The 13,305-nt window shown below is 30.3% G+C and overlaps 1 protein-coding gene across 2 annotated transcripts in view; it reads left to right on the top strand.

Moving 5' to 3' along the window:
• The window catches only part of LOC136976280 (phosphoribosyl pyrophosphate synthase-associated protein 2), a 32,795-nt gene that overhangs the window by 18,666 nt on the left and 824 nt on the right, over nucleotides 1-13,305 (top strand). For both annotated transcript variants that reach the window (XM_067271510.1, XM_067271511.1), the window contains exons 2-9: nucleotides 2,987-3,039; nucleotides 3,109-3,175; nucleotides 3,246-3,418; nucleotides 3,889-4,004; nucleotides 4,109-4,196; nucleotides 4,262-4,381; nucleotides 4,448-4,518; nucleotides 13,143-13,289. In XM_067271510.1, the coding sequence (XP_067127611.1) occupies nucleotides 2,987-3,039; nucleotides 3,109-3,175; nucleotides 3,246-3,418; nucleotides 3,889-4,004; nucleotides 4,109-4,196; nucleotides 4,262-4,381; nucleotides 4,448-4,518; nucleotides 13,143-13,289 (835 nt within the window). The remainder of the gene's footprint in view (nucleotides 1-2,986; nucleotides 3,040-3,108; nucleotides 3,176-3,245; nucleotides 3,419-3,888; nucleotides 4,005-4,108; nucleotides 4,197-4,261; nucleotides 4,382-4,447; nucleotides 4,519-13,142; nucleotides 13,290-13,305) is intronic.

Here is a 13,305-nt window from a genome sequence, read left to right as displayed (position 1 = left end):
TACAATTACATAATCACAGAAGTCATGCATAATCTTTGTAATGCATTTATCTTAGTATTTATCATTTGATAATAAAGTGAAGGTTATATAAATGGATATGTTTTTATATACAACAAGTTGGAAAGTACAATTATATTAAAGAATTTAATATCATTAATAAAAATGAATCTGCAAAATTTCCATATTAACAAAACTGTTTTATTGATGCTTTTAATAAATTTTACTCTTCAACCCTAATGATAATTTGTCTTCAGCAGTAGAACGTCTCATTCAATTAAATTAAAGGATTTTTTGAAAGAACATATTTTAAAATGGCAACTCTACTCCTAGTAGCGTAAAAACAAAATTAAAAATTGATTTTATGATTTTATAAATTTTTAATTTATTTCAAGAATTTGTAGAATTTGCTCCTCCTATTCATTACCAAATTATATGTAAATTCTTACAATCTCTTCTCTTGATAATCTTACCATCTAAATCTGAAATATAACTTAGACATAAATATCAAACAGCCTTTCTTATAAGGAAATCATGCAGTTGACTTATGTGAAGAATGCACTCATCAGTGGCAAATTGATTAACTCGAATATCCCAGAGTGATTACTGATGATGACATCTTATGTTTCTTGTATGTAGGGTTTCTTGTATGTTTACCTGTAGGGAAAATGTGCTTCTTTACCAATATAGAAAAAAATTTGTCTCAATAGATCCAGATGGAAGGTAATGTTTATGGTTTTTTGATGTAAAAGATCTGGTGCATCACAAGTTTGCTTCTGAAAATGTACCCTAAACTGACATTGTGTTGTCCCAAGATGCAGTAAGATGAAAACAGCCTCATCTCTGGCAAGCAAAAAGCATCACAATTTCTTTGTGCATTGCACTCTTCCTGGTTGGTGAATATCTGGCTAAACATCAGATACCTCTGCTTCCACAATTCATATTCATTTGACCATGTTACTGTACTTTCATGTCTTCATCAAAATGAAAGCTTGACAGATTTAAATCAGCAAAAGGGGGAAAAGTGCTATGGTGATTGCACTCAAGAATGTAATGCAGAATAGATTGCAAGACTAATGAATAGTCTGAATGCTGACAGAAATGTATATTGCAGAAAGTACTTATTTTGAAGATGGTCTTTTATGAATAATTTTACTATTAAGTATTAAGTTTGGTTTGTTTTTGACTCTACTACATATTTGCACCTGTATTGGAAGTTTTGTTAATTAATATGATGTTCTTTACAAACTCACCTATACATCTTTTTGTAATAATCTAGTTTAAATTACAGTAGACCCTCGCTTAACGAGCATAATTTGTTTCAGAACCTTACTTGTAATGCAAAACAGTCGTTAAGCGAAACGATATTTTCCCATAAAAATTAATGTAAAATATGATAATGCATTCCGTGCCAAAAAAAACTCAAATACCCTATTTACTTGTGTATAAGACAAGGTTTTTATTCATTTTTCACTGCTTCAAAAATCTAGGTTGTCCTATAAGTGTGAGCAAAGGATCCTTTGCATTTTTGCAATAATTTTTGTGAACTGTGTATAGTTCATGCTGCCATTATAGCAGAGTGCTATCGAGGTCAAGGTGAATGTCACTTTTAACCTATCCCATGTTGAATATTTGTTGATGTTAAGCCTAATGAAATTTTGTTTTTTTTTTAAATAATAATCGTGGCTACTGTATCATAAAAATTATTTTTTTTTATATTTTGTACAAACAAAATAAATATATTAAAAAATATAAAAACAAAAAAACATTATATTTCGAAAGTTCGTTTTAATATAAAAATTATGACACATAGTGACATCTAGTATCAAAAATGTTCCGATGCAGAGACGAATATATTCGGGGTCACCAGAGCAGGTCAAATGAGGTCAACATGAAAATATTTGGGAACAGTGTGGTGGGACAGGTTAGAGAGATGATCCAAAAATAGCTGGTCACTTAGCAATGATTATAAATGTAGTTATTTCATATTTGTTAAATTGGTATTTTTAATGAATATTTGTGCATTCTGAATCATTAAAAATAAACTTTTTCCTGTTACCTGCATTATAATCTTTTGGTTTTGCTACATGGGTATCTGGTGTGTGGAAAAGCAATTTTCAAAAGCTGATAGCAGTCATTCAGGAAATACTGCATTTTAAATTCACTTGATGGATCAGAGGATGATGCTTTGTGGAGTAAGAGTGAAAAAGAAGAGAATTGTAATGAAGCTTCAGAGGGTGAGTCCAAGTAGACAAAAGGTGATAGCGTCAAGAAAACAGTTGTTTGCCTTAATACGCGCATTTGATGATAATTTATTTGTGATTAAAAAAAATAAAATTAGAATTGTATTTTGATCTTTAAAGTCACACCTCATCCTATATGCGAGATTGTCTTATATGTGAGTAAATACAGTATTTTATGTATAATGTTTATTCAAAGAAAATTATACAATATACATTGTTAAGGAGTGTGAATCATCATCTTTTCTTCTAGCACGGAATGAACCAACCTGGAATACAAATTTGATTTGCAGAAAACAAAATAATCACAGATAATAGCATGATGGCGCATGCGCACAATCCAGGACTCCCTCTCCTCGTCACTCGTTATGCGAAACTTCGCTTGTTAAGCGAGTCATTTTTTAAAAAGTTTATTAGCTCATTATGCAAGGTTCCACTGTATTAGATTCCTTTTCTCTTAAAGTTGTGAAATGTAGATTTTTTTTTCCTTGTTATCTATACTATTTTTATTAACATTGTCACCATACAAATGAAATATATTTTTCAATCCTATTTTTTAGTGTAATAATGATGAATTTTTAAATAGAATTTCAAAAAAGATTTAAACATTATGTTATTTGCTATAATTTGATTTTCACTACTTATATTTTTTAACCTTAACTCAAATCATATATTTTTAATTTAAATTCAAATTATACTAAAATGAGTCTTGTTTTGCTTTATATAACTTTTCCCTCTTCTATTTGTAGCCGACTTGGTATCCGTGTTGGAAATTGCTCAGTTGTTCATGCAGCAAATACAGGTAATTGATATTAAATTTAATTAGTTAATATTGATGCATGAACAATATTTACAAAATTTTTGTTTACAGAAACCTTAGTAGATATTGGTGAATCTGTACGTGGAAGAGATGTTTATATTCTTCAGACAGGGACAAAGTAATAATTTATTAAATTATATGCTGTATTTTTACGATAATCATAAATTTAATACTAAATTTTTATTTAGAGATGTCAACAATAATATTATGGAACTGCTTATTATTGCCTATGCCTGCAAGACATCCAGTGCTCGGAAAATTGTTGGAGTCATACCTTACTTACCCTACAGTAAACAAAGTAAAATGAGGAAAAGAGGCTGTATTGTCTCCAAATTATTAGCAAAGATGATGGGAAAAGCAGGTATTTTGGATTAATATAAAATATATTTTTCACAAATGTAATTTAATGAAATTTTAATAAAAGGCATTCCTTTAAAATCACAGTTTTAAATTAATAAAACATAAATAAAAACTAAATATTTTGAAGCTAGAAATTAAAATTATTTTAAGAAAAATCTTACAAAAGTTACATCACTGAAAGTAACTGAAACATCAAAACTCATATTAAAATTATTTTTAGTTCATTTTATGTTTAAAAAAATGCATTCATTATTTGATTTCTTTTTTTAGTATTTCAATTTATAGACAAAGAAGGCTGTTGGTTTAAATTAAAATTTTTTTCAGTCTTTAATAGATCAGATTTAATATAGGATCCAATATGCATTTGGATTCTATTGAGGTCCTTTTTATTCAATTTTTTCTTTTGTGTTCTAAGAATTTATTTTTAAAGTATAAAAATTCCAACATTATATTGTACTTCATTTATTATAGGATTTACTCATATTATAACTATGGATCTTCACCAAAAAGAAGTGCAGGGATTTTTTGATTTGCCAGTAGATAATTTAAGAGCTTCTCCTTTTCTGTTACAATACATTCAAGAATGTGTAAGTTAATTACAATCTTCATAATTAAAGCTTTTGTTACGAAATTTGAAATGCATACATGTAAATGAAAGTAATGAAATTGGAACAGATTTAAATTGTTACAGATACCTGATTACAGAAATGCTGTGATTGTAGCAAGAGATGCAGGTTCTGCTAAAAAGGCTACTTCCTATGCAGAGAGACTTCGATTAGGTAAGTCAGTTAAATTAAAATATTTTGTTTGCAAAACACACAACTTTTTGTCTTTATTAACAAAGGTATAGCTGTTATTCATGGAGAGCAAAAAGAAGCAGAATCAGATATGGTTGATGGTAGATATTCACCTCCAGCAGTTTCTGCTACGAGAACGATGGATGTGGGACTTGATCTTATGCCTGGTGAGTTTATGGTAAATATAAAAATTCAATGATTTATTAAAATATTAGTTTAAATTTTCCATTTAGTTCTAACTGCAAAAGAGAAACCTCCAATCAACGTTGTTGGTGATGTTGGTGGAAGAATTGCTATCATGGTGGTATGTTAAAATAAGTATTCTTATATCTATAATCTACTCCAGTTTCAAATAAGAAAAACTAGTTCATTAAAATGCCTCACACAAGTTATTTTTTTATTTTCTACATGTTCCTGGAATTAGTACTAATAGAAATTTGCTTTTTTAATAAACAAAAATACTGAAAAATAGTTATTTTATGAATAATTAACAACTGATGGGATTTGCTTTAAATTTCAGTAATGTTCAAGACAACTTTTCAAAAGTGTTATTTAAAAGTATTAAAGACTGAAACTTATTGAGTGCTAGACTAGATTCAATTTGTAGTATATCATTGAGTTTCCCAAAGATGCTGGAGTCTTTACACCCCAAATAATAGAAGTTTGTTTAGTATGGCTCCCTTACAACATGGGGTTCTGTTCTGCATTATAGGAAATCATGTTGTATGAGACTTGCATTATCAGATGATTTTATACAAGCTTAAACTTGTTCTAGCACTCATATGCACATTACATATTTCTAATGAGTAGTTTCAAATATGATTTTATTGTGTGCAGTGTGTTTGTTAACTTGTTTTAAAGATTTCTTTTAATAAAGGAAAAAAACAAAACAGAATACAGTAAGGATAACTATAAATTATAAGATGCATTTGCTGTTTTAAGCCATGTGTACTGAAACAAAAAAACTACTGAGAAGTTGATAAGAAACCTCTGGATGACAAAAATTTGCAAATTGTGACTAGTACCCATACAAAATTCTTTGTGTTATAGGGGGAGTCCATTATACATGGGCATATTACAATACATTATATAATTCTATAATTAGATATAGACCAAGGCAACAGCTTGGTGTCAGTAAACTTGCTGGCTAAAATTATTTTGAAAATAACATATAGAGCATTTTTAATGTGACATCATCAGGAACAGATATAATTTTTTGGACTTACAGTAGCTGTTCTTATTAGCTTTGTGTCTTTTTCATTCAGTTAAATTTTATAAACATTAAACCAAAATTATATCAAATTATGTTTTCAAGTATAAGAAATAGTACATTTTAAATCCAATAACGTGGTTAGTATTAACCTTATACAATCATCATAAATTCTGCACTTGACATAGATATAAAATGGGAAGATAATGATCATCCATAGCTTCTGGTACAAATTTTCCACTTAAAAATTTTAAGGTTAATGTTTTCATAGAAAATCTGATCATATTTTGTAAAAATATAAATCAGCAATGATCAGTCTACATCACTGATATATATCATTTGGAACACTCAAGGAAGAATAATATCAATAAGTCTGATGTAAAAACTTTTTGACACTTGGATACTTCTACATATCCAGTGTTTTATGTTTAATAATTTTTTCCAAATTCTCCTCTTAAAATCTCAGGTTACGAATGCCCGCATTTATGAGCAAAATTTTGAATGCCATATTTACTCCGGTTGTAGTACAATAACTGTTTCTGAACAAGCTATTTGGCAGAGTCAGTCAACTTCCTATACTTCCTGTGTTAAATCAAGTTGATGGTCCAACAGGACTATTGATTTAAAAATTAATGGCACTGAGATTGCCTTGTGTCACATAGCAAATCATCAATGATGTTGCTATTTAATTAAATTACATTTCAATGCACATGCAGGAAAGATACTGAAAATGGAAATGGTATGTGCCACAGTTGAATTAATAGAAACCGTGTTAATTGATATTTATGTAATATAAATGGCATTCAAAGAATTTGTTTAAATATGCTTATATTAATAAATTTTTGTCATTTAATTTAACTTAATATTGTAATATTAATATTTACTAATACTAGGTAGCCAGTTAATTAAACTAAAAAATAATAAAATAATTAAATTAAAATTATAATTGAAATCAAATCAATTAAAATACAATATTTGAGAAATACAGATTAAGTACTTGTATGTGTTGATTGATTTGGTTATATTTCACACCTTGGTAGTCATAATTGTCTCTATTTATAGCACTTTCTTTGAAAAATGTTAGTTTTTGTTTCAGTTGGTTGTTACAGAACATTTTACTTTACAGTGGAACCTCACTTAATGAGCATAATTCGTTCCAGAGTCTTACTCGTTAAGCGAAACAATTTTTCCCATATAAATTAACGTAAAATACAATAATTCGGCAATAATTCGGCAACGTAAAATACAATAATAATAATAATAATAAAATAAAATACAATAATTTATAATAAAATATACTCAAATATTTTATATATAATGTTTATTCAAAGAAAATTGGAGCGTGAATCATCATCATCTTTTCTTCTAGCATGGAATGAACCAACCTGAAATGCGAATTCAATTTGCAGAAAACAAAAAAAGAAAAAAACAAAATCACAGATAATACATTTGATAAACACGCCAAATGATATGCCAAATTCTTGGGCTATGTGTAAAGGCTATAATTTCATATTAGAAATTATAGCCTTTACATAGCCCAAGAATTTGGCATATCATTTGGTGTGTTTATTATATAATGGGCTAATGGTTGTTCATGTTTATACGTAATATGTGTGATCACAAGCGACACTAAGATGCTAGCTGGCTAGCTGAACAAGTGCTAGATGAAGCATGCACACAATCTGGGACTTCCTCTCTCCTGGCCACTCATTATGCGAGTCATTTTTTCACAATTTATTTTGCTCATTAAGCAAGGTTCCACTGTATATATATATATATATATATATATATAGAATAAATATAGATAATATTGCCTTTATAGGCATTTTATGCATGAAATACAGCTAAAAAAAGGTTTTGTTTTGGGGGTCTGGAACAGAGTGATCTATTTACATTGTTTTGTTTGGGAAAATTTGTTTTGGACTGAGAACATATCAGTTTCCAAACAACTTTTAGGAATGAATTAAGTTCATAAACCTAGGTTTGACTGTACAGCATTTAAATAAAACCTTTACTATCTTTTCATAAATACAGTAGATCAGGGGTGGCCAACTTTTGTGTACATAAGATCTACTTTTTATCGTAAAAATGTGTCGCGATCGACTTGTTGTCGTAGGCATAGTCTAAGTGGCGAGGGGGGTGTGAAATACATACTATGTTTATACACTGTGCTTCAGTACGAGGTGCACTCCCGCGAGCTATGGGTAGATAAGGAAAATATATGTTCAAAACTATTTTTTATTTTTTAAATCACTTATTAAGTTTTCAAGATATAGGCTCATAAAGAAAATAAATTTCCAGACCCAACTTTTGATATTTGCAGTTACGAGTTCATTCCGTACAGGCGGCACCTAAAAAAAATCGATTTTTCGACACTTTCAAGATAAATTATATTTTAAGTTAATAAAAATGTAATTTTTTTTATCAATTACAATGTATAAATTGTGGTACTATTTGTTCGTAAACTTGAAAAAGTTGTTATAAAACTGCACAGTACAGCTGATAATTTGATTATAAGATTTTCCTTTCGCAATTTTTTTTTTTGGCGAAGAAAATTTATCATGGAAGAATGATATAAGACTTTTAGACTTATTTTTTGCTAATCTATCAATAGTTCGGGGGGTGCTCTTTACCTACGTAAAAAACAACGTAATTATTTAACGGGCCAAAATACTCACGTCCGGGGGAATTAAAACAACATGAGTAATTATTAACAATATTTATTAATTCAAATTAGCTACTGATAAAGACAGATTTAGAATTTATTTTATTACGTTACATTAATGGGAGGACTGAGTTTGCACGTCTCTTATCAAGGAAACATAGTTAGGTGTATATCCTGACAAAGATAATAATAATGATTCTTCAGTATGGGAATCAGTCCGGACAGAATGTTTAATCTTCGTTAACTTTAACTATGAAAATGCCAATTCACACAGGTATGTAGTTCCGAAACAGGAATAAATATATTCGCTACATTTGGTGATACTGGGATATTTTTCTCAATTGACGTATTTCCAAAAATCCAAAAATATAGAGGTCTGTTGCCGAAAACGCTCACTTATCAAGTAAATAGATAGGTAAGAAAAGCCATAATTTAATTTAAAACATAAAGAACAGGTACTTACATTTTAAACAAATGAAAAATTGAAACTCAACGTTGTCACCGTGGATAAACAATATTGATTAATAATAATAATATTGTTAATACTAAAGAAAAGAAGCTACCGCATGACAGTATCAAATATTCAAGCTAAATGGCTGTGTTTTCTACGAGTCCAGTCATAACTGCATGCATATTGTTGCTTTTGCGCGTTACATTCAGTTACAAGTGTAACACATTAAGTCAAGACATCGCGAGCGATCGACCAAAATTGGCATCGCGATCGACTTGTTGGCCACCCCTGCAGTAGAGCATCGATTATCCAACTTAATTGGGGACGGGTTGGTCGGATAACTGAAAAGTATGAAAAAATACATTATTAGTATAGTGTATTAGACCTGGTTTAAATACTAGCCTCCCTTTCATGGTCGAGCCAGTGCTGCCAGCTAAAACATGCAAAAATTTAACAAAAATAATATTACAGTAGCCAAGACATAACCAAATATTGTAGTGCCACATCACTAGCGGACATTTGAATTTGCCAACTAGAACGTGGTCAGTTAATCGGGGATCGGATAATCGATGCTCTACTGTATATTGATTTTGTTAGCATATTGGATTCTGTCTGTGGATATTAAACAATTCCATTTAGTACTGTAGAGTACTTGAACAAACCTTGTATTTTACCCTCACTCTGTATTTTAACACACACTGTTTATTAATACATCATCCTGTTTGATTTACCAAATATTGCAAAGTATACAGCAAGTTCTTGGAAACTGTAACATTAAGTGAAATGAAGAATAATGTGAAACCAACTTTACCATAGGTTAAATGACAAAGATATAATTCCAGGGATTGTGCTGCATAGTGCCAAAATTGCCACTTGACAATATTTTTATTGCCACTTTAATAAAAATATAATACTGGTGATAAAAATCCTAGTCTGCTTATTTCAACAAATTCAGCATGAAACTAAATCACATTTATTTCAACATATAGTAAAGTCACAGTGCAGTACAACTTATAAAAAAAAAAAATGTTTTACTTGCTTAATTTTGAATAAACTAAAGCTATTTTAAGATAAGTTGCATTAGTAGTCTGTTTTGTCAAAAATTTTTCAAGTGTTATTAATAGTTTACATCTTTGATTAAACAAATCCAATCAAAGATAATAAATGTTCCATGAGCATCTTTGATATTTGAAGTAATGTAGCCTGATGAAAGTCTGTGCTAGAATTTATCGTTGTTTACAGGTTCTCTTAATGAATGCAAGTTGCCAAAAAAGTCATCAGTACTTTGCGTCTGTGCTATACAGTTTTCATTAGCTTTGTACATTGAGCCATATGAATGTATGATAGTCTTGTAACATGTATTTCTACAGAACAAAGCAGTATTTCCCAACCTGTGTGTGACAAAATTCTAAAAAATATTTATCATTACTGAGTTCTTTTTTAAAATTATTAAAATAATTTTAAAATAATTTCAAGTATAGCTATTTCTTATACATAGAAATTTTTTCCTTGGTATGCAGAAAATTTGTTGTTTGCAATTCTTAATGGATTCTTGGAACAATGGATGATTTTTGGAAGCCCAAGCAATCCACTAAAACAAGATTCTACTATATTAAGACATCTCATATGTGAGGTAATTCAGATTAATAATGCAAATGCTGGGTCATTTCAACCCATATAATAAGGTTTTGAACAGACACTCATTGACAAAAAGTTGTACAACCAAACATAAAATTGTCTAATTATTGCAAAACTCAGCATACAGATTTGTATAATAATGAGATCAAAACTGGAACCAGAAATATAAACAGAATAGACACCTTGCTTTTCCAGCAGATTAGAATGGTTTTTCTGAACACTTTTAGTTTTCTTTAGAAGCCTTCAGATTGTCTTCTAATTACAACATTGATGTTTTAATTTTTAAAATTCATTATGGATTCTATCTTTGGAATGGTTTCTTGTTTTCTGTTGGGTGGTACCAGAATGCATGAGCTGGGCCTCCTCATCTTGCTGGTTTTCAAGCTTCTTTCTTCCTAGGGGATTGTCATATGATTGCCAGCCTATTGGTAGTGGTTCACTGTCCCTGTCGGTATCACCAGTATGCCTTAAAATTGATACCCTAGTATCCTATAAAAAGACTCTCAGATGTTTGTGTTCAGAATTTTCAGTGTATCTGTTTTGTATGCCAGTACAACACAGTTACACACAACTGATGAAATTTGAGAAAGACCATATCATAGAGCTGTGGAAAACAGAATGGCTGTTTTGTCAGATTTTCTTCCATCTCTGCCATTCTGACCTGACTGAGACAGCATTGGTGTCAGTGGATACATGAGGGCATACACATATGATGAGCAGACTCTGGACACACATACACAGACCACTAGGAGAGATGATTGTCTGACTCTGAAAGTAGTACAAAAGCTGCAGTGGCATCTTTATCCACCATCTAGACACAGGTGAAAGTGTTGCTACAGAATTTTAATTATTATGCCTTTGTGTCCTTAATTATAGCTTAAATTTATCTTTGTATACTAAGTACATTTATCAATTAACAGGACTTATTATACTGGAAAATTATGGATGCAGATATTTAGTCTTACTGATCAGAAATAATATTTTTTATTTAGTTCAGGTGAACTAAATAAAAAATATTATTTCTGATCAGTAAGACTAAATATCTGCATCCATAATTTTCCAGTATAATAAGTCCTGTTAATTGATAAATGTACTTAGTATACAAAGATAAATTTTTGTTGCTACAGAACTTTGTCTCATCTCATATCATTGGCAGATGATTAGAAGAAACTTTGCAAGAACAATCACCGATTACAGTATGTCCTGCCATTAGCATCCCAGCTTCACTTGCAGTAATACTGTGATAGAAGCATGGACTGCTACAGACTAAAATTGGAATTTACCACTAAAAATGATGACACACACAGTATTGTTTGGGAACAGATGATCACTTGTAAGCATTCAATCCTGCTGAATGACATATTTTTCCCCACTGTTATTGGCATGCTGGTTTGAAGAGCTGTATCATAAAGCAGTGGTTCTCACTCTTTGAAGTTGGAGAACACTAAACTTTCACTTTTTTTTTTTTTTTTTTTTTTTACGGAGCAGTTACAATACAGCAGCTTTAAAGCAGAGATGGCAAATCCTTTTGAAATCAAGTGCACTTGGTCTAGTAGATGACGACATTGGCATTTGCTAATTACATTCCCATACAATTTTTTTACATTGTATTGATTACATTTCTTTTGCAACAATTTTTAATTGTATATTTGTTTTTTTGCGGAACACTTGAAGTGGCTTCACAGAGCACCCATGTTCCATGGACCACAGATCGAGAACCACTGTCATAAGGTATGAGGGGCATTGATAACACAGCAATATTCAGGAAATTCTACACCCACATGTTATCTTTTATGTCAGAAATGCAAACAGTCAATTTCCAGCAAGATAATGATTGGGCACATACAGCTTGGGTTTCCCAGGAATGTCTTCAACACATTGCTACACTTTCTTTATCTGCTTAGGTCCCAATTTATCACCCATAAAACATTTTGAGACCAATTGGAATGCTAGAATTGGCTGTGTGTAAGGGATATGGAACAACAACTGTAAATAAATCTGTCACAGGGTAGCATATGGTGTCTGTATACCAACCATATTGCTGCATGTATCCAGGCAAGAAAAGAGTCCTACCATATTCTAAAGGTTCTTTTAAATTGTACTATTGTACCACAGGAAATTGCCCTTTGTTGTATTATTGTAATCACTTATTTGCAAAATTTGCACTAATAGTTTTAAACATTAAATCAAACTGTCATTGACAAAAAATTTACATCCAAAGGAGGCATAGGAATCAAATGAAGCTATGTTCAAGTTTCAAGAAAAATGAATCCTAATATATCAGCAAATATCCCCTGTATAATTCTCTACACTGTTCTTAGATATCATACTAAACTAAAATGTGTGCTTCATTTTCAAAACATTTTTAATGTAGTTTACTATTAAAGAATATCATTTCAATTTTTTGAATAACTTGATTTATTTTTCTTGATATTTTTGTATACCAGTATACTTATGTCATATACATATGCACAACAAAAATATAATATTGTACATTTATTTTAATTATGCACTGCTTCAAAGCTATTCAAGATGTGTATTATTGCTTTGCAATCTTCTCTAATAGCAAATATTTCATCAGATAAATCAAAAAATATATAAAAATTCTGAAATTTTAAAGTCTAAAAGCTGAAATTAGTATACCATGTTTTAGCTTACTTCTGTGATAATGAGAACAGAATGAGATATATATCATGTCTTAATTTTAAATTTCATAAATACATGTTTCAAATTGAAATTTCATTTTAAAACATTAAAATGTAATAAGTTTTCTCTTAATTTAATTGATTAGCATAAAGAATATACTGTAGTATAATAGAAAATTGTCACACTTCCCTTATTCTCCTGTTTGAGTACTGGGAAAGTGGAGCAAGAGCCCCTGCCAGATTCTTAAAACTGATTAGCATATAAAAATTCTCTCTAAACGAATCAAAATAATAATTGTGAAATTTTGAATTATTTCAGGACGATATGATAGATGATGTTCAATCCTTCGTAGCTGCTGCTGAAGTGTTAAAAGAAAGGGGTGCCTACAAAATATACATACTCGCTACTCACGGACTTCTTTCGTCTGACGCCCCTCGACTCATTGAGGATTCTCCCATCGATGAGGTAAGCAGTTAGAAAT

Source organism: Centruroides vittatus, unplaced genomic scaffold (assembly GCF_030686945.1).
Source record: "Centruroides vittatus isolate TY-2023 unplaced genomic scaffold, ASM3068694v2 contig_4, whole genome shotgun sequence".
Lineage (NCBI taxonomy): Eukaryota > Metazoa > Arthropoda > Arachnida > Scorpiones > Buthidae > Centruroides > Centruroides vittatus.
This window is presented reverse-complemented; position numbering and strand designations above follow the sequence as displayed.